This window comes from Trichoderma gamsii (genome assembly GCF_001481775.2).
Source record: "Trichoderma gamsii strain T6085 chromosome Unknown Scaffold_2.2, whole genome shotgun sequence".
In the NCBI taxonomy this organism is placed as follows: domain Eukaryota; kingdom Fungi; phylum Ascomycota; class Sordariomycetes; order Hypocreales; family Hypocreaceae; genus Trichoderma; species Trichoderma gamsii.
The window spans coordinates 216233-237784 of record NW_020171339.1 but is presented as its reverse complement, the minus strand read 5'-3'; the positions used below and the strand labels follow the sequence as shown (position 1 = coordinate 237784).

Sequence of the window (21552 nt, the reverse complement as noted above, 5' to 3'; positions counted from 1 at the left end):
ATGTCCCCACAGCCTGGAGAGGATGTTTCGTCGCCGGATTCCATACGCCCCAGCGGCATCGCCAGCGTCTTCCGTGGCCTGACCGGCTCAAAGTCGACCAAGTCTCCGCCGCCGCTCTCGTCGTCGACGGCGGCGCTCCCCAGAACCGACTTCAGTAATGCCGTACCAATAAGCTCTCGTGGCCTATCCGCAAACCATATGGATGCGTTCGAGCTTTTGAAGCATGGCAGTCCATCCGAGCGCATATCGGCTGCCAACACCCTTAAATTCGCCATAAGCGGGTACCCACTCAACCCCGTCCTCGAGATTTGGTACGCCGCCAAGGATATGATTGAACCAAACAAGCCAAATGCGATGCGGCAGGCCGGCTGGGAGCTGCTGACGGAATGTGTCAAGCACTCTTCTTCGACAGATTTAGAGCGAAAAGAGTATTTCCAGACCGTGGCCGCCCCGGCGAATCCCGATGATTTCCATCTGCAGCTTGCCGCGCTGGTAGACTTGACTAACCGCGGTAGAATATTGGCTGGATTTGACTATGAACTGCTCCCCCTCCTCACAAAGTGGCTTCAGGATGCATATAATGCTGCCCGTACCGCGCGAAGAGCCTCCCAGGCCGCGCGCGGGCAAAGGAGCTCCAAGAACAAAGCTGCTGCAACTGGCGAAGACCAGAATTTCGCGCAGCTTTTTGCCTTCATTCTGGATGTCATCAAGTTCAACTTCAACCCCGCCGATGAAAAGTCGATATCGGACCTAATTGATTGTCTGCTCGAAATTTGCATGAGTACTAGTGTTGAAGAGGATTTGCGTTCCTGTATATCCGTCATTGATGCCATTGTAACTTTTGGTTCTGTGCCCAGCAGCAAACTCAAGAGCGCGATCCAAGTCCTCAGCTCCATCTTCTGCCTTGTTCAGAACCTCAATGACGAGTCCTGGAATACCCTGTCGAATCTCTGCCTTTCGCACAATGGCCAGGCGACGGTCCGTATTCTGCTCGATGTTCTGCGCAACCCATCGGCCAATGAAGTCAGCAGCAAAGACATGGGGCGAGACTTTAGAAGTGCACTTGCTGTCCTGCGGAGGCTACTGTCCAAGACTAAGCAAAGCGGATATCCTCCTGTTCCATACGCTCTTCTGGCCGATGGCTTATCCAATACCCTCAAAATCTCATCATCGCCAAGAATCTACTATGCCATCCTTCTCCTCATCAACTCTTTATTCAGCGACGAGAATGGGCAATTGCACCGCTTAATCCTCGAGGAGGATTGGTCTCCTCTGCTGGACACGGCAGCGGAATGCTATCGCAGGATCCAAGAAACCACCGATCCGGCGGCAGGTGACCGGCCAAGGGATGAGTCCATGGATAGCCTCGTCTGTGAGGAAATACAACTACTTATCGCTCGGCTTGACTTTGTGGCGAAACAGAAATCGGGTGATTCTGTGCCGAGGCAAACGGTCATCAAGTTCTTCGCCAGTGTGCATCAACTTCTTCCCGACAACGCGGCGTGTACTGTTCTTGACTACTTTCAAGAATTCAGGTGCTGCTCTCCTTCAGATCTGCAATGGGAAGCCAATTTAGCTCTTGTACTTGACGGCTTTTTCAATAATCGGACCCGCTCGTCGGATACGCGGCTACGAGCTCTGCAAGCTATGATGGATGCGTACGACCTTGTTGACTTGGTTGGCGACGGAGACGAACAGAACTTTATTCCTCGCCTTGCCAACAGCATACTCGAAAATATTGCCGAAGAAGCAGACGTCTTGGTCTTGGACGCTGTCATATCGTTTATGACCTCGGTGGTTGTTTCATGCGATATAGACCTCTTTGACTTTGTTATTAATGCATTGCGAGCAATTGTGATCAGCAATCGACTAAAGTCACCCATTGCATCGCCTACATCGCCTCTAGTACGGCCAAGTTCATCAGGGACTGCCGAGCACACGAGATCACCAGTAGAACAGTCGCCATCAAATGTTGTCACGAGGGGATATGTCCGTATGTTTATGCGGCTTATGAATTTCCACAACGATAAAAGCCAGAAGCTATTCAATGTACTAGTCAGCATTGCAGCGCTAGATCATTGCGAGATAGATGCTCGGCTGACAGCCATGAAACTCCTTTTCAGGCTCCGCGCTGACTGGGCGAATCGAATTTTCATCACCAACAACAGCGTGGAAGCAATGTCTACTGCCACTGTTCTGCTTCGCACAGAGAGTTCGCTAGCCAAAAAGCAAGCCGAGGAATTGACAAATATGGCTCGTCTGTCAAGAACTGAAGCGACCATGTCATCTCGCGGAGTCCGCGGTGTATCTTCTAGCCAAGGTCAGACTGGAAGCAGGCAGAGTCAAATGTGGAAGTATCCAGACCTAGACGCATTGCCCGAAGCCGCCCCATCCTTGAATAGCCCAATTCTCAGATCCCATATTCACGTCGAAGACGAGACGAAAGAAGAAGAGCACGCAGCTGAAAGGACAGAGTATCAGCCCTGTGCTCTCAGTCTATCGGCTTGGCTGAGCACGGTCTTGAATATGCTCAAAGGATGCGATTGGGAGATATACAGCTTTGTCTTGGTGCATCTGCCATCGCAGCTGAGCAATCACGCAATATTTAGAGATGCTATAAAGGAGATACAGGAACTTCGCCAAATGGTATGCGATCAGATCCGGCTGAACGGTTTCCAAGAGCCCCCCAATGCCCTGGGCCTGCGCCGAGCCGATATAGCGATTTGCCTGTATCACAGTCTAACTATGATCCTCAGCTACCATGAGCATTTTAAGAAGACGGATGAAGACGATATCGTCAAGGTGTTTGTCCATGGCATTTCTACCTGGGAGAGGAGCGCCAAGTGTTGCATTCACGCCCTGTCGATATGCTGTCACGAGCTGCCACTTTCAACAAGCAGGTCGTTGCTCCAGATGCTGAACCAGATGGCTGCTATCATCACGCAACCGTTTGTGTCAGTACACATTTTGGAATTTCTTGCCTGCCTCAGTCGGTTACACAATGTATACGTCAACTTCAGAGAAGACGAGTATAGAGTCGTCTTTGCGATTTGCTTCCGATACCTGGATTATGCTAGAGAAAAGAAGCAGATTCAGCAACGCAACAGCCATGTAGGCGAGCTACAAATATCTGGAATGTCTGGTGGTTCAATCTCAGCGGCGTCAGATTCGTCGCAGCCCGCTCTCTCAGACGACCTTCCACAATATGTTCACGCCTTGGCTTATCATGTTATCCTGTTCTGGTTTTTGGCGCTCAAGTTACCCGACCGTGTCAACCAAGTCGGCTGGATCGCCAAGAAACTATTTGCAGATACGGATGGCCCTGTACATGCCATGGATGATCACGCCGTCACGTCGATCGACTTTATGCAAAGGGTCACGTTTGCAGATGTTGATGAGTCGGCAGAAGATCCTTACTTCACCGAAGATCGTTTTGGCAGCATTGCAGTCAAACGGTGGTTAATTGGAAACAGTATTGTGACCGTCAAGCAGGCCACAGCGTCTGGGTGGGCTCAGATCATTAAGAGACAACCGTCAGGCACGTCGGCATACACTGTCCGCGAGTCGTACCGACCTCCCCCTCCTCATCAAATAGAGAATCATGTCGACATCACTAGAGAAGGCCAGCCTACGTCCAACTCAATCATGCCCAGCCACTTGTTGGTGCAACTTATGTCTCCAATTCCGCAATCGCACGACTCCGCGAGACCCATCCCCTTACCAGACGACGATGTCACTCAAAGAACCCTTAGAGTCTTTGATCGCCTTTCTAGTCTGGATGGCCACAAGGTCGGTGTTATCTACATGGGTGAAGGCCAGACTGAAGAAGCCGAGATACTGGCAAACGTATCTGGGAGCGACGACTACCTAGAATTTCTCAACGGTCTTGGGACCTTGACTAAACTTAAAGGTGCAAACTTCAATACCCAGGGCTTGGATCGCGAATTCGATACCGATGGGCAGTATACATTCTGCTGGAGAGACAGGGTCACTGAGATTGTCTTCCATGTCACGACGCAAATGCCAACAAATCTTGAACGGGATTCGCTGTGCGTGGCGAAAAAGCGGCACATTGGTAATGACTTTGTCAATATCATCTTCAACGACTCTGGGCTTCCCTTCAAATTCGACACTTTCCCCAGCCAGTTCAACTTTGTCAATATTGTCATTACGCCAGCGTCTCCAGCTTCATTCCTGGCCGCTAGGGAGGTGAATCCAGAGCAGAAGAAATTCTACACGGTGCAAGTGATGAGCAAGCCTGGTTTTCCATCAATCTCGCCAGCATCCGACACTAAAATGGTGTCTTTGAAGGCTCTCCCGGCCTTCATCCGGCTCCTTGCCATGAATGCATCTGTTTTCTCCCACGTGTGGCATAACAGGGAGGAAGGCGAGCATATCAGCTCATGGACTGGTCGTCTTCGAGAAATCAAGCGGCTGCGGGAGAAACACGGGCCAAAGCCCGGCTCTGTGTCCTCAACTTCACCGCCGACGCTCCTCGCCAATTCAATGCCTATCCAGCCGCAGCCTCTGCAGCCGTTCCAAGATGCCGCTCAACAAGGTGGCAGCAGCGTGCGAGATAGCTTCAACAGCCTGCGGAGGACAAGCGTGGCCACTTTCTTCACCAACACTAGCGAGCAGACATCCCATCGCTCGTCAATATTATCAACAGCCCAGACCAACGACACTGAAGTTGGAACGGTAAATGGGATTGACTCGCTCGTTGAATCAGTTGACTTTTCGAAATGGGCATGAAGGGATTGTACATTGTACAGTTGAATGTTTTTCTAATACTAATTTTTTTGGGATACAAAAAAAATTATTCACATGATAGGAAAAAAATGGAAAGGAAAAAAGAGCGATTTGGACTGGGCCACACAGTCTGTTGCAAGGCGCGAGCCGTCATGTATTTTTTTCTCACTTATCCTTTTTTTTACGATGACGATCGATTTGATATCAGAGATAAAAGAACTCTGATTTGGGAAGCGGTGGGCGTTAACACTATTAGGAGGGTGGAAATCTATCTGGGTCCAAAAGTTTGTTTCCTCAACGTCAAATTTGTTTTCTCTACGTTGGTCTTTGTGTTGCTTTTGATCGAAAGTCATTTGCTGTCTTTTTCTACTCTATCTATATATATAGGTACAAGTACTTATACCAATTTACAAAGACGTTTGTCATCCCGAGTAATTTCTTCCATCCTGTGCAGTCATATGCCTAATTAGTAACTTAATTGCATCATATATCTATACGCTCACTTTCACACAAACATTGCCTCAATCTGATATTTAGACGTTAGACGTGGGTCAACAAACCCAACTACCTTTACTTTTCTTCGAGACAACGACATACAAAGGAGATTCTTTTCATAGCCACACCATCAATCCGCTCAATATAGCTCCATAGCAATACGTAGTCAATCACCCCAGTTGCAACTAAGTAGTCGACATCTCTCTCCATACATCCTTGTACTGCATCCACTTTTGAAAACCTGTGGCAGTCCAAGTCAGAATACTAAAGTCATCATTGCCCAGCATTACGGAAGGCTTACCTAGTGGAATGATCTCTCGCTGTCCGGCAGACACTGCGTCCAGGAACATGCCTGTCATGCCCCGTTGGCTCAGCGCACGAGAGCAAGCAAATATGAGTTCAGTGAGAATTATCTCTCGTGAATTATTGGCATCTAACCCGCCAATCATTAGTTACGAAATAAAGTTGTCAAAGGAAGCGTATCGATGTCAAGAAAGGATCAGGGGGGAAGCTTAAAACTCACCTTTGATGCATATGCAAGTTGCTCCACCAATACTGCTGCTCAATGTTGCCGGCCAGGGTATATCAACTGCCGCGGGACTCTGTTCGCCAGGCGTGTATATAATAGCAGTAGCCACTATTGTATCGTTCTCATATGCAACAATAACATCGCCTATATACCCTTGTCTCAATGTCTGCGCATACAAATCATACCAGCCATGGCTGTGAGTACTTGTCGCAGGCTGGCGATGCTCGATACTCAGCACTTGCTCGGCATCGGAATCGACGCACTGCCTGAATCCCAGGCCAGTGGAATAAACTGTCATGCTTGGTAAGTCTGTGAACCGAAGAATCCAGTCTGCGACAAGGCCACCCTGGCCTTCGTGCCCTTGCGTGCTGACAGGCCAACCTTTTCTCTCAAACCACTGGTCCACATAATCCATCTCGGCCGGCACGCCGCAGAGCAGTCGAGGAAATGTCGACCCCAGGTGCAATCTTCGCACACCTCGAACTCTCTGGAGCCGGCTCATGGCGGCCTTATAGAGTGCTGAGCCAATTCCTCGTCCTCTATAGGCGGTGTGCACAATGACGGCGGCAATAGAGCCCACCAGAGCAACATCGAAGCTGTCTGCGAAAGTAGCATATGCCGCACAAAATCCGACCAAGGATCCATTAACCGGATCTCGCACAACGTAGTGCAATGCGTAGCCATCTCTCTTCAAGAGAGACTCTAGAGTCGCTGGGTTGAGATGGAATGGGTAAGGAAGGCATTCTTGCCAGAGCGCGCATGTTTCCAATAGATCTCGTTCTCCGACCCAGGGCCGTACTGGCCATGCAGATTCGGTATCCAATACTTGGTTCTGTACAGACATGTTCGCGTATGGCGCTGTCAAGCCCGCCCCGCCATCAAGAAACAAATTGGCTGCAATCAGTAGCTCAGGGTTGGCATATCCAGCGACATGTACCAGCGTCCGAAAATAGGCATTAGGAATGTTGTGGCCGGCAACAGGACAGCAAGCAAGGATTATGAGAGGTCGTGATTCGCATATCTGTGCCACAAGCTCAGCACATCCCAGCTGGAGCGGGAACCCAGGGCCGTCTAAATGAGTAATCACAAAGATAACGACCTCTGCTCTTCTGATGAATGCCACATGGACACCAGTAATACACTGGTTTTTGGTGTATGGAACATGCCGTATGGGAATATCTCGACTAGAAAGCGACTGGCCGAATATCTCAAAAGGATCCCGATTATCAGCGGGATCATTACCAGCCGGGGGCACCACGACAGGGGTTATAAGAGTGACAGGTCTGTCCCAGCTGGGAGTTCGAAGGAGTGGGATGCAATTCTGATAATCCCAAAGAACTGTGGCAGCAGGCCTCTCTGAAGTTTCGGAGGGGTATAAGCTGGGCGTATTTCCGCCAGGCCAGAATGGTCTAGTGGACATGATGGCTCCTATAACCAGTCGGCTGGGAATACGGGAATCTCAAGCTTTGCGGATGCTACAGGCCTTCCGAAGATGGCTTATAGGCGTCACACGGGCCGAGTAAGTAGAACTCTTGGGTTGTACAGCGACTTCATCAACTGGTGCCACAATTTAGGCTATGGAACGAACAAGAATTGGCCAGGAGGCCAGCGTTCTTGAGATGTAACAGCACTCTGACGGCTCCCCAATACTTGCTTCCGGGGTTCCAGATTATGTGACAGACGATACTTGTGTGAAATCAATTGGAGGAATAATAGAAAGAAAACACGTCGATTGATATTTCATGGCAAAAGCTCCTCTTCGTACAGCAGGCGCTGCAATGGATAAGAACAAGGCTCGGACCGCCAGGCGCCATAATGCCAAATAGCTCAGTATGCCTTATAAGTACATGGAGTAGGGATAGCCCTAACTTTGCCTAGTATCCAACGGTTGGGCTGGACAAGAGACCACGACTATTCGATGGATACAAATAATTCTCACAAGGGGAGGCTAGGGGGAGGAAAGGTAGGGATCAACTCCGCGTGGGGGTTTTGTGGGATTGACCATGAATACAACCCAAACTCAAACACGCTCAACATAAGATGTGGCAAAACTTGCACATTTGGTCCACCAGTAACCAAAGGATTTGGCAAATTGCGTCCATTAGACGAGATGGGGCTGAGACGCGGCTGTCACTGTGCGAAATCCCTCAACTTTTATAAATCTTGCTTTATTGGCTCTGACCCTAGCATAAATCAAGTCGAGCTATTAGAATAGGAACAGAGGGAGAAAGCTCGTGCCAAAAGTGGCAAAGGCAGGCGCTGCATCGTAAAATTCGGCCAATAAATGGAAGCAGACAATAAAATAAGGAGGACACAAGGGCCATAAGGATGCCCAAAAGCAAACACAGCCAGGGAGCAGGGAACCACTTGGCTCAGTAACCCACCGAGAGCACTTATTTGAGAGTTTGCCAGAATTCCACCGCACCAAACAAGTTGTACCCTAGCCTAAACGTGGTTGAGCCAGCACATTGTTGTTTTGTGAAGCTGGTGGCTAGTTGTCAAAGATACGAAGCACCTATGTAGGTACCCAAGGTGCAGTGTAAGTACGACTGATGCCCAAGAGTGATTTGAAACGATAGAGAGCATGAGCCAGGGTTATTTTGGGAAGCCATTCACTGCCAAAGACGCAGCATCCACTTGGATAGAGCTTGTGTACATGTAGGCCGGAGAAACTGCCCAATTGCCATGAAATACCCGTCGCCCTTTTGCTGTCTCGCCGCCAAAGTGGTTTTCATGCAGTGTAACAACGTGTATAACAAAGAATATCTCACGTTTCGGGTGGCTTCACCCACTTGCAATACGGTTGCCAATAAGAGACAATCCGGCAAGCAGGCAAAGACGCAAGGGGCTCTTGTATGCTGATCACCGGTCCAATCGGACGAGGCCCATATTGCATTGGGCATACACTGGCCACTTAGCAATAAATGCCTTCGATAGGTGCAGTGTCCAAGTAATGGACCAATTTTAAGCTGCACCATGCAATGCGATGCATAGTTATTTGCTCGTATGTGTACAAGACTGAGTCGTAGAGAGCGCATTGGCGGGTATGTATTCGGCCTAGCGCTGGTTGAATATGCCGGAATGATGGGGCCGGTGCCGGGAAGGGCGGCGGGAGCTTCGAGGATCGGCGAGTAGTGCCGCTTGTAGCAGCCAAGGCTTGATGATGCGTCTATGCCGGGCGAAGTGTACAGTGGCGGGACAAAGAGCATCGTGGTAATAGGAACAAAGAACAAAGAGAGATGAAGCGGGGAACCCATCGGCTTAGCGGTTTGGAGAGAATCTGAATTTTTTTTTTTTTTTTTTTTTTTTTTTTTTAGCAGGTAGGGAAGAGAGCGGCAGGGGAGGAAACAGGGCAGGCGTGCAGGGGGTGCCTTCTGGGAGAGGGTTTCCAAGCAACAGGCAAGGTTCACCAATCAAAGGTTATCAAGAACGAAAAATCAAGTGGATTTTCACGTAAATACCGCCGCCATCACGCGAAATTTAGCAAAATAACGGAGCTTGATGGCTGCTTGGTAGCAATTTGGTAGATATTGGGCAGGATCCAACACCATCTAGGTAGTAGTTTAGGGTAGACGAGACAATCTCAAGATTCTTCTCTTATACAGGCATCATGTGGAGGAGACTTTGCTTCACGAGGAGTTGAATTCGGAAAGTGAAGGCACTATGACTGTCCTTGATAAGCACCATTTGCCAAAGAGAGTAATAAAATGAGCTAGTCAATTCCCGTATCTGTTTGCTAGTACATACCTATCTATATTTGCTAGCTGATATTTGCTACTTGTATGCATCTTCAGCCTCTCTTTGTAAGTTGAAGGGGCTTATTACGGATTAACGATAATGTTACTAATACGCAGCCTCCGAAGTACTCTCCGTCAAACCATTGCTTTATCTCCCAGGCAATCACAGGCTGAGACTACCCAACTATACGGAGCGGCTCCCCCAAAAGCCGACGCTGGCACCCAAGTTGCCCAGCCAAATATTGTATACTTGGACACATATAGCAGGCAGGGGCGGTAGTTACTAATACAGGCGTATAAGTCCTGTTTGATGGGCACTGGGCCCTACCACGAGACCTGAAATGCAAAAGCTGTACCTGCAGTAGTCCAATGATATCGCAGCACTAATGCCTGCCACGTCGCGATCAACGAGGCCCACGAGGCTCACGATAGACCGAAATGGCCACTTCCTGCATATTCGTACAGCGGTTAAAATTAAGCAGAGACGATCTTGACCACATCTCTCACGCCTCGCATAGCCCGTATCCCGCCATGACGCCTCGGGACTGAAGCCGGAGTGCAAGCTGCATGAAAGAGGTAGTTGGGCTTCACATCGATGCGGCACTGTGCGAATTGCCTCGAGATGGTTCCGATTTTGGTGCTGGGGTAAATGCTTCTTTTGCAGATACATACAGTGCGACGTACTGTGACACGACCGACATGCAATGCTGCCGCTAGCTCGACGCAAGGCAGCTCGCCGCTTCACGCTCCATATCGGTCCAATTAGCCCGTCCAGGCCTCGATCAACCCTCTGCACGTACACACGCCGCATCTAATCCACACACACACAGCACAGCACAGTTGCTATTCCTGCTCTCCTATTCAGGTGCATCCAAGTCGCAGTCCAATGCCTTGGCCGGCGCAGAGCTGCACGCGCTAGACAGCTTCTCCACAGGCGCTCAAACAAGAAATTCGTCCAGTCCACGATATCGCCAACTTCGCGGGGCACAGCTCAACAAGACGCCGGACAGCGGGCCAAATCAAAACGTGGCGTCCTTTCTTATTCTTGTTGCATTATTCATGGAAGTCTCCCCACAGTGACAAATTGGCAGCAACGCCGCCTTGTTTTCTGATTCGCTTTGGTGACTGACGCGCCACAACGTGTTTTGAACCAAATTGGCTTCTTGCATTCGCCTACCGCCACCAGCCATAGTGCTCACTTCTCCTGTTTTTTTTTTCTTTTATTCTTTTTTTTTACCATTGAATGACAAGGATATGTCGTCTTCTGCAGCCAAGGAGATTGACGCACTCATTCGCGATGTGGCTGCGGGTGAGTGGACCAGTATGCCTCCTTTGGTGTAGCATTTACTTACCGTACCTACTCTGTTAGCTTCCAAGTTACCAGCCAAGTCCCGAATGGGAGATATCAGGCCTACAGTGGCAAGCCTGACCTCTTTGGCCTACGAAAATGGCTTACTGCCGGAAGCACTTGATCAGCTTATTGATCTGGTTGTTGCACCCAGCCACCTTGATCAGGCTAGTCGAAATGCCATAGTTAGAAATCTGTATCCTGTCTCCAGAGTATCCCGCGATGTTGCCATTCGTGTTATTGGGGCTCTTGGCCATGGAGCACTTAAACCTTCGCTCAGTATCCAGGTAGCACTTTTGAAATGGCTCATCATGATTCACCACGTGCTGGAAACCCCAGCCGTGTTCGCTCAAGCCTACAGTGTTCTCTTCAATTTGCTCAATACGGCAGCGATTCGACCCAATCTCTGCCATTTACTTGCACTCATCACACGAAGAAAGCATGTTAGACCCTTTAGGATCCAAGCTCTGTGAGTATCTCATCAGGAGGATAGGGCCATGCATTAGGAAAGCTCGAAAGACTGACCAGATTTCTTTTTAAAGCTTGAACTTATCACGGCAGACTGCCAATGATCCTTACTTAATCGGCCTTCTTAGAGTCTACAAAGACTATTATCCTGAAATCATCTTGGGAGAGCTAGTTCGAGGCAGGGCCTCAGCCTTCAAGGTTGGTTCATGACGATAGCACAGATTCAAGTTGACCCGAACTAATCAATACTGCCTCAGCATCCGGACATATCGTGGAAAGAAAGGCTTCAGGAAGTACAAGAGGCTTATGCCCTGCAAGCAGAGAAGAATTCACAAGCTATTCTTGACGGCTTCCGGGTTAATCGCCCCACTGGTCGAGGCCGAGGAAACAGAGTTGTACCAGCCGTCCACACGTCTCATGCCACAGAGGTAATATGGCCATGACCTCCAATGTATATTCGTATACTAACATGATTTCAGAATTCTGTCACTTTGGAAGAAGTCGAGAACATCACAGGCTTTGTACAGAATATTGACAGGATAGAGCTACCCAACCAACTTGTGGCCGTCCTCGCGGATCCCTTGTTGCAAAAGCTGCTGCTTCTGCGTCCAAACGCAGAGGCTTACCAACGGGTAGCGAACTGGCTCAACTCGGTTCTGCAAAATGTCATTGATGGCGATGCTGACGAAGCCGTGCTCTGGGAAGTTTTGGATGTCGTAAAAGAATTTGTGGTGCAAAGTAAAGTAGGTTAGAGCTCTCGCAGGCTTACATACCGTCTGTCTATCTTCAAGGCCGGTGCTGATACATGATGACAGTCCGTACCTCCCGTTGTTCTTAGCTTTTTTGCTACTTTTTTCCAACAGTGGAATGGGTCTGGTCAGCATGGCTCCATTCTACAGATTCTGTCGTTCACTCCTCTTGTGGAGTTCCAAGGCAAGTATCCGTTCCTCTTGAAAGTATTTTTTCTAGCTATCAATGCATATAAACTAATTCCTCCATCTAGAATTGTATAAACACATCTTGCAACCACTAGAGCTGGCTATCTTGGATAATACGCCAGGCTCCCAGGAGGAAATTCTACGTCTATGTACCAACATACTCCGTCACTGGACTGCCATATTACAATCGAGCGATCCAGTTCCAGCCCATGCAAATACGAGCATCACGGCGTTGATACGCCATACCGGGCGACTCAGTCTCACTCTTCTACAAACCTCTCCCACAGAGTCGGTGAATATCGCCATCATCGAGTTCTATGAACAGGCGATTCACCTCGTCAATGACGATTCTCTCAAATACTATATACGGATTGAACTGCCACCATCCGAGCTGATTTATACGTTCTTGTTCAGCAGTTCAGTGGCGACCATGTCTCGCCTATGTGGCATCTTGGCCTGCTACAAAAAAGGCTTCGAAATGGCCATGTCAACAAAGGCAAGAAATGATGGCTCTAATCGAATCGATGCGCTCTCTTATGACCGAGCCTACGTGAATCTCTATAACGGGTATCTTATGGATATCTGTAACTGCTTCTGGCGAAGCAGGGCTTTTAGCGATGCAGATACCAACTCTCATGGCTGCCTGATGCCACGGCGTACCGTGGCCAACCTCACGGCATATGTCTCTTCAGTGGACAAGGCGTTCTCTTTGCCTTCACTTCTTACGTTGTCATATTCGCCTGTACTCTGTTTTCAGAGCATTCGCTCGGTGCGAGATCTTGAGGACGCCGCCATAGGAAGCAGCGATAACGCCATAAGGACAAGACACGCCGGGCCTGTGACACAAAACAGTCTTTCGAAATTGGCTGTCGCGGGAGGTGTACAGCTTTCATGGCAAGACTATCGCATCGAAGTATTGAGATCACTTGCGGAAAAGAGCCTTGGTGGCATCGCCGAGCTGTTGAAAAACACAATGACAGTGCTGAAGAACTCAATGGATGCAACACCACGAGCACGAGCAAAAATGTCCATATAAATGAAGACGAAGAAGCTAGGGAGAACGAAAAGATATTGCGCCTTTTTGTGGTGACTATATATTGATATATTGGTTAGGCCTAGTTGAAACAGACCAGCTGCCTTTATCCCATCGGTTGAAATTCAGGGTATCATCAAAAGGAACAAAAATGAAAAGACATTGAAGAAAAAGGGGAAAACAAAAAAGAAATGCTGTTTATCCATCAGCTATCCTATCCCAAAATGTTGAAAACAGAATGAAACTGAAATCCGGCTGTGAAGGCAGAGTTGAGGCCTGCCTCTCCGCCAAATAGCAACGCCATGCACCGTTGAATGCTGTGCTCATCGACCCGTTTATGACAACAAAGAAAAGATCCACCTCACGTATCGTCTGAGAAACCGTTGAAGGCATCATCCCCAAAGAATACGTGCTCTCCGTGGATTCGGGAAAACTCGACTCGTGCTTGAGGCACTATTTTTTTCTTAGTTCTCCCTTTGCTTGGACTCATCGCCATATCCTCCAATCTTGATGGCACCAAAGCCATAAGTCTTGCCTTCAGGAGCACGGTTGACTTGGCTTCTCGGTCCTCTCTCCTTTAGGTCGTCTCTCAACCAGCCCATGACCAACTCTCCGAGACGGCTATTGCCAGTGGCCCCAACGCTTGAATCAACGGCGTGCAGCATGTTTTCTGCCGTGTCCCACTCCTTGACAGTGCCGAGATGCATGTGGACGAGATGGGTAGGCCAACCAGCCAGATTATCCAAGATGTGAGTAGCATAGACGATTGTGCACTCTCGGTTCTCCGTCTCACGCTTCAGCCAGGCAAGGAACTCATAACGAGTCAGAACATCAAGATCAACAGTGATCTCATCCAAGAAGAGCACGGTCCAAGGACGCAAAAGACCCATTGCCAGCTGGACTCGGCGACGCTCACCATCGGACACGGCGTGCATACGCCAGTTGATGTCGATATCAAGCATGTCAACCAGCTCGTCACGGCGCTCGGGGTAAGCATCACCGCCAACAGACCGAAGCAGCTCCACGACGCCAATGTCGTTGCGCACAATAGGGTTGAGCACCCACTCGAGACCGAGATACGTGACGCCTTCGAGGCCGTCTTTGAAGGGATCGACGCCACAGATGGAAATGGCATCTCCCGGGGCCAGGCGTTTTCCAGCCAGAAGACGCAAAAGAGTCGTCTTGCCGGCACCGTTGGCACCAATCAGAAGCGTTCGTGAGCGCGGAGGCAGATCAAGAGTGATGTTCTGAACGCCCGTGGAAAAGTCTGGAAAGGTGTAGGAGAGACTCTTGGTCACGATTTGAGGTGGTTTCTGCTGCTGAGTCGACATGTTGGCGGTTTTGCGGGTGGTTCTGAAATGAATGAAGTGTACGATATGTGTGTATGTAGGAGTAACAAAGAGAGAAGAGTGAGTCCGATTTGCTACCGCTTCATATACCTATAAACATCGAAATCAGGCTCAGTAATCGCAAACCCCACTGGCGAAGTTTTCTAGCGCCAGCTTGGCCGTCTGTTCTCGGCTTCTTGCGGTGGGATCGCTCTCCTCATCGGTGCATGGTGGGGGAGGGGTTTTGTCCTTTACGGAGCGCTCCGTTACTCCGTACAGCATTCAGTTGATGCCCGAATTAAAGAGGTCAGCCCGGAACCCGCCGCTGAGAGCAGTAAATAGACAGCAGGGGTCTAGGCCTTTAAGACGCTGGTTTAGCGGCCAAATAGAGCATATAGCGGACTACTTTAATGGATGAGACAGCTAAAAGTACATTCATGTACCCCTAGTCCGGCTTTGGTCGCTCCTTTGGTGGGAATGGTCACCGAGGCACAGGGCAGCTACTTGGTGTGTGACCTCGCGTGTCCGACGCGGGGCAGCGCAAAAAAGTGCGTGCAGGCAAAGGCGCGTCGAGCTTCCACCACCACCATTTGAGCTAAAGTGCTCTACCTGGAGCATGTTCACGATGACACCTGGATGTTAACAGTTCGAACAATCAATGCACGACCAACCCACATAATACGTACTCAAAGAAGCACGAAGACGGCCCAACTGAGCATCAAATTTGAAAAATAATTACACACACCTCGAAAGCTTCGGCCGTAGCTGCTGACAGCCGCCGCCATGGTCAAGCTCGAAGATGTCTCTAGTCTCTTGCAGACGCCTGCGTATGTCCTGATCCCCTCAGCCCGTCTGCTTCCATTCTAACGCTGATGCAAGGGATCTCTCCCAGAAGGCGCCCATCCGAGCAGAGTCAGCATACAAACCGCTTCATTCCTTCGCCTTGGAGAAGCAGCGATCCTACAAGCAGCAATTTGGCGACATGTACTTCTTGCGGCTCACCAAGATCAAGCCCGCGGTAGAAAAGGTGGCTGCAAAGGCATGGGAAGGCACAGAGATTGGCGGCGAGCGAGCGACGAGGGTTGAACGAGTGCTTGATGTTCGGCAGGGCGAGTTGTGCTGGGTTGCGGGAACGGTTTACATGGACATGCGGCTGAAGCCCAACATCCTTGAGGATGTGTCCAAGGATGTGAGTATATTCTTCTCTTTGGCTAGCATAAGCCTATACTCGCTATGGATAATACTCACTGTGAAATTGCCAAATTGCTAGCGTTGGCTATCTGCGCCCATCTCCTCGCAAAAGTACTACTCCGACGACGGCTCCGATCAGATCATGCTGGAAGACGACTCAGGCCGTGTGCGCTTAGTCGGCGACGTGCTCAATAACATCCCACTTGTCACCGGTTGCATCATTGCTGTTATGGGCACCGAGAATACAAACGGCGAGTTCGAGGTCATTGATCTGAAAGTTCCCGACTTGGCTCCTCAGCCAGAGCGCTGGGCCCTCTCCAAACCACCTACCGCGAGCGGCAAATCCGAAGGCGAGGATACAGAAATGACGGATAGCCCTTCACAGAGCGGTGGCAAGAAGATTGCCATCGTATCGGGGTTGTCCTTTTCCGGTACCGACGCGTCATATGATCTTGAGCTGGATCTTTTGTTGGAGTATCTGCTTGGAGAGGCACTCGGCCCCGACGAGCAGACCAATCTTTCACAAATCAGTAGGCTCATTATCGCTGGTAATTCTATTTCCACCATCAAAGAGAAGGACGACGACGAAGGCGGCGAAGATGAAGATGAAAAGAAGGCGGTGCAGAAGAAATACGGCTACGATGCCAGCGCTTACAACCCCGTGCCATCCCAGCTCTTTGATCAGTTTGTCTCGGAGCTGCTACCTTCCATCCCTGTCACCCTCCTCCCCGGTGCTCAGGATCCCGCCAACGCAAGCTATCCTCAGCAACCCGTTCACAGCGCCATGTTTCCCCTTTCACGAGCCTATGCGGCGGAACTTGGTACAAAAGCAGCATCACAGCCTGGGTGGTTCGACCCCGTGACGAATCCATGGGAAGCAGAGGTAGAAGGGTGGAGGATATTGGGCACGGGTGGCCAAAACGTGGACGATGTGTTCAAGTATGTGGAGAGCGACGACCGACTAGGCATGATGGAGGCCATGTGCAGATGGAGGTGCTGCGCTCCCACCGCACCCGATACATTATGTATGTTTTCCCTCTCTTCTCCTCGAAATCCATTCTATGCCCCTGCTCTTTTTTTTTTCATAGCACTGGTCAAATACTGACGAAATTGTTATTAGGGAGTTATCCATTCCAAGAAGACGACCCTTTCGTCCTCAAGACCTGCCCCCACGTCTACTTTGTTGGCTGCCAACCCGAGTTTGCAACCAAGGTCATTCACGGCCCTGACGGCCAAAGTGTGCGCCTTATTGCTGTGCCGTCATTTTCGAAAACGAAGGAGTTTGTGTTGATGGATACGGAAACCTTGGAAGTGACGAGGGTAAAGATTGCGTCAAGATGAAGTATGCGATGAATTAAAGACTCACGAGATGTATTTCTGTATATCTCGATATAGAAGAAATGTTAATAAAGCTACAAAGAGATATGTATGGCATAGATAATTCAAATAGAGCACAGTTTGTCAAGTGAACATACAAGTCTTGTCCTAGTAGTTGTTAGCTCATCGCCAAGAGCTGATGATGTATACATGTACTGCTCATCTTCGCCTAAAGCAGTATATTAGAGCTTTAAATGGTTTTGACAAGTTCGAATAGATGAAAAGGGAAAAGAAAAGAAAAAAAAAAACCGAATAAAATAATATAAACCCACAGGTAATTCCGATAGCAATCCTTTTCCAGCATGGATTACAACCTCATTTACAGCGTCAAAAGAGCTTCAGCGGCCTGATCCATGCCCACAGCCGCAGCCGCCCCCGCCGTCCCAGAGCCAACAGGGCCGTGACAAAGCTCCAACCCCACTAGAGCCTTGCTCCCAGCAGCGACGAGGCAACCTCCAAAAAAAGTCGACGCGAACCAAACATACCTACCGCCAACACAAACACCACATTGTACATACGCCTTCAAGCCCTCTCTCCGCCTGTGTCTCGTCAACATAGCGCACCCATCCACGCCCGGTATCCGACGCGAACAGAACTCACGATGGCGGCCGACGTTGGCCACATTGCACAGCTGCTGCAGGCAACTCTGGATCCTGCTCAGCACCGCACAGGTATGTTGCGCTTCTCGTCATTGCCCCGCCTTGGATGCAAACGCGAAGCACAAGGAGGGCGCGAAACGCGTCTGTAGAGTTCGCCATAGACTGACGAGCGTCGATTTACTCTAGCCGAGGCTGCTCTCAAGCAGGAGGCGGCCAAGCCTCAGTACTCACTGACGCTGCTCACGATTGTTAGCAACGACTCTCTGCCCATCAACACTCGGCTAGGCGCTGCTTTGGCCTTCAAGAACTTCATCCGAAACAACTATGTGGTAAGTAACGATGCCACGCCACCGACGCGACCTACGCGAACCTCATCTCCGAGACAGGACCTTCGAGATGCTAAGAATTCTACGTGCAGGACGCCGATGGAAACTACAAGATCCCTCAGGACGAGGTCCAGACAATTAAAGAGCGCCTCATCGGGCTGATGATCGCTTCTCCTGCCAACATTCAGAGCCAGCTGGGTGAGGCTGTCAGCATTATAGCCGACTCAGACTTTTGGGAGCGATGGGATACTCTAACCCAGGTAGCTATCTTCCAATGTGACCTCGAAAGACCTTACATGTACTGATGACATGGTAAACAGGACCTTGTCAGCCGTTTCTCCGCCACCGATCCCAAGGCGAACATTGGTGTGCTGGAGGTAGCTCATTCCATCTTCGTTCGATGGAGGCCGCTCATGGCAACGACCGCCCTGTATACCGAAATCAACCATGTCATCAACACATTTGGCGCTCCATTCTTCCAGTTGTTAGCGGTAAGAGCAGTTTTGGCCCACCTTGTTTCTTTCTTTCCCTTTTCCGGTTGTATCATCTCTCTTCCAAGACCTGAGGCTAATATCAGCTCATGTGAATTCCCATAGACTACCGACAGTAAAATCACCGAGAATGCGCAAGACAAGGCGGCTCTTCAAGGCTGGTTTGAGGTTCTAAGCTTGCAGCTGAAAATTATGTTCGACATGTCTTGCCACGACCTGCCTCCTGTTTTCGAAGACAACCTCTCCAGCATCTCCGAGCTGCTTCACAAGTATCTGAACTACTCCAATGCCATCCTGAATACCGACGACGACGATGAAGTCAGCGTTGTCGACACCGCCAAGGCCGACATTTGCGACTTCCTTGAGCTCTATACCTTCAAATATGACGCAGATTTCTCTCAATACTGCAAGCCATTCATCACAAGCACCTGGAACCTGGTGTCATCCATTGGCTCAGAGACAAAGTACGACACTCTTGTCAGCAAGTCACTGCACTTCTTGGCGGCAGTTGCGGCGACTCGAGAGCATTCCGAGCTCTTCAACAACGAAGAAGTCCTCACCCAGATTATTGAAAAGGTTATTCTGCCCAATGTTAGCCTGCGAGACTCTGATATCGAACTGTTTGAGGATGAGCCGATTGAGTATATTCGCCGAGACTTGGAGGGCTCTGATACGGGCTCTCGACGCAGATCAGCCACCGACTTCCTCCGCAGTCTGCAAGAGAAATTTGAGGCCCCCGTTACTGGCTCTGTCTCGAGATACATCAACCACTACCTCACCCAAGGAAAATCCGATTGGAAGTCTAAAGACACTGCCGTCTACCTGTTCATTTCGATTGCCGCCAAGGGTGCCGTCACACAGGCTCAAGGCGTCAAGACCGTCAACCCACTTGTCAACGTTGTCGACTTCTTCGAGCAGCATATTGCATCTGACCTGGTGAATGGAGAGGGAATTGAGCCAATCTCTAAAGTTGACGCAATTAAATTTCTCTACACATTCCGCAGTCAGCTGTCCAAGGAGCAGTGGAAAGTGGCGATTGGTCCGTTGATTCAGAACCTCAACTCGTCCAACTATGTTGTATATACCTACGCGGCCATTGCCGTGGAGCGCGTGCTGTTTCTGACAGACGATGCGGGCAATGCAATGTTCCCCCGCGCAGACATTGAGCCGTTCGCAAAGGATCTGCTCACTCATCTTTTCAAGCTGATAGAAAGGGAGACTAGCGCTCCCAAGTTGCAGGAAAACGAATTCTTGATGCGATGCGTGATGAGAATTCTCATTGTCATCAAGGACGGAGCGGGCCCCTGGCTCGATACTATCCTGACACACCTTATTCTCATTACAAATGTGATGAAGTCTAACCCTAGCAACCCTCGCTTTTACTACTATCACTTTGAGGCTCTCGGCGCTCTGGTACGATACTGTGCCGCGACGCATGCCGCTGCAATTAATCAGAAACTATGGGAACCAGCACATCAAATCCTGGTTGACGATGTTACGGGTAGGTTTTCTTCATCTTTGACGACTCTAAATTTTCCAGAACTAACGGTATATCGGTAGAATTTATTCCATACGTCTTCCAGATCCTGGCGCAGCTCCTTGAGTCCAGCCCTGTGGATTCCGTCTCTGACAATTACAAGGCACTACTTGGTCCTCTACTGCAGCCTCCTTTGTGGGAAACCAGGGGCAACATCCCAGCCTGCACACGCTTGTTGGCCGCGCTTATTCCCAGAGTAGCCAAGGAGATTGTTACTGAGAATCAGACTGAGGCTGTTCTTGGAATTTTTCAACGACTACTCAGCGGAAAGAAGTCAGAGCTCCATGCATTTGACATTCTTGAGGCTATTGTCAACTCTTTTGAGCCGTGAGTTGATCGTAAACGACTCTTCCATGCTGCAATACTAATTTTTTTTCCCAGATCGGCTCTTGACCCGTACTTTGACACCATTCTCAGGCTGCTTTTCACAAAGCTACAAGGATCCCCAGCTGATTCTTTCAAGATCCGCTTCGTTCGATTCTTTCATCTCGTTGGAGGGAAGCTGGAAGCTGGCTACGGAGCAGATTACTTTGTCAAGCATGCCGACAAAGTAGACGAGAAAGTCTTTGCCCAAGTTTATCCTCCATTTATCCTGCAGGAAACAGACAAACTGGCAAGACCCGTTGATCGAAAGGCTGCTGTGGTCTCTCTGACCAAAACGCTATGCGATTCTCAAGTGTTCGCTACCAAGTTCGCCAAGGGCTGGGGAAACACCTGCAGGATTCTCCTCACTCTGCTGGCACACCCTCCCAGCGTTGCCGCTGGCGTCGGAGACGAAATCGTTACTGAAAACTCTCCTGATGATATTGGATTTGGATTGACATTCACGGCCCTCAACACGTGCAAGCTTGCTGCGCGGGATGACTTCCCCGAGGTGCAGGATGTGACTACCTGGGTCAAGCAGTACATGGTTGGGGCTAACCAGAGACATGGCGGTGCCATTGAGGGCTTCATCTCGCAGCGTCTTACGCCCGAGCTGCAGCAAGCCATTGCTCAGTACATTCGATAAAAATTCGACAATTTAGAAGAACAAGTATGCCAAGAAGAAAAGAACAGTGTTGTTCTACTATTGGTGAAAAAATCATGACCATTTATGAAAAAAAAAAAAAAAAAGAAACAGAAAGAAGAACAAGGCCATATCGAGAACGGGGACATGGGGATTGAAGCGGTAGGCTGTCAAGGGGGAGGCACGGAAAGTTGATAAGCGACATAAAATAACGAGAGGCCAAAATGAGAGAAAGGTAGATAGATACACTGAAATCCATTACATAGGTATGTAGTCTAGTAGTTAGTAATTGATATCCGCGCCCGACATATGTTTGACGCGATAAAGGAACAAGAAATTGTGGAAACGTCAGAAGAATAAAGGCCATGTGATGAGCAGATGAAGTATATTACACGGCAGT

At 49.5% G+C, this 21552-nt stretch overlaps 5 protein-coding genes across 5 annotated transcripts; 3 read left to right on the top strand and 2 right to left on the bottom strand.

Moving 5' to 3' along the window:
- TGAM01_v200621 (hypothetical protein) lies at positions 1 to 4752 on the top strand (the record flags this gene model as incomplete). The annotated part of the gene is made up of 1 exon (XM_018809080.2): positions 1 to 4752. One exon carries the CDS (start codon positions 1 to 3, stop codon positions 4750 to 4752), a length of 4752 nt encoding a protein of 1583 aa, XP_018657747.2.
- A 677-nt stretch (positions 4753 to 5429) lies between these two features.
- On the bottom strand, positions 5430 to 7193 carry TGAM01_v200620 (hypothetical protein; the record flags this gene model as incomplete). The annotated part of the gene is made up of 3 exons (XM_018809082.1): positions 5430 to 5485; positions 5546 to 5677; positions 5768 to 7193. The coding sequence occupies 3 exons, from the start codon at positions 7191 to 7193 to the stop codon at positions 5430 to 5432; spliced, it is 1614 nt and encodes a 537-aa protein (XP_018657749.1).
- A 3571-nt stretch (positions 7194 to 10764) lies between these two features.
- Positions 10765 to 13300, top strand: TGAM01_v200618 (hypothetical protein; the record flags this gene model as incomplete). The annotated part of the gene is made up of 6 exons (XM_024548591.1): positions 10765 to 10819; positions 10880 to 11327; positions 11401 to 11524; positions 11584 to 11754; positions 11806 to 12064; positions 12330 to 13300. The coding sequence occupies 6 exons, from the start codon at positions 10765 to 10767 to the stop codon at positions 13298 to 13300; spliced, it is 2028 nt and encodes a 675-aa protein (XP_024406602.1).
- A 461-nt stretch (positions 13301 to 13761) lies between these two features.
- Positions 13762 to 14628, bottom strand: TGAM01_v200619 (ATPase; the record flags this gene model as incomplete). The annotated part of the gene is made up of 1 exon (XM_018808228.1): positions 13762 to 14628. The coding sequence occupies one exon, from the start codon at positions 14626 to 14628 to the stop codon at positions 13762 to 13764; it is 867 nt and encodes a 288-aa protein (XP_018658628.1).
- A 780-nt stretch (positions 14629 to 15408) lies between these two features.
- TGAM01_v200617 (hypothetical protein) lies at positions 15409 to 21155 on the top strand (the record flags this gene model as incomplete). Its single annotated transcript, XM_024548590.1, has 11 exons — positions 15409 to 15452; positions 15505 to 15814; positions 15896 to 16841; positions 16937 to 17136; positions 17618 to 17864; positions 17979 to 18121; positions 18211 to 18378; positions 18439 to 18609; positions 18715 to 20110; positions 20170 to 20473; positions 20528 to 21155. 11 exons carry the CDS (start codon positions 15409 to 15411, stop codon positions 21153 to 21155), a joined length of 4557 nt encoding a protein of 1518 aa, XP_024406601.1.
- Between the last annotated feature and the right edge of the window lie 397 nt (positions 21156 to 21552).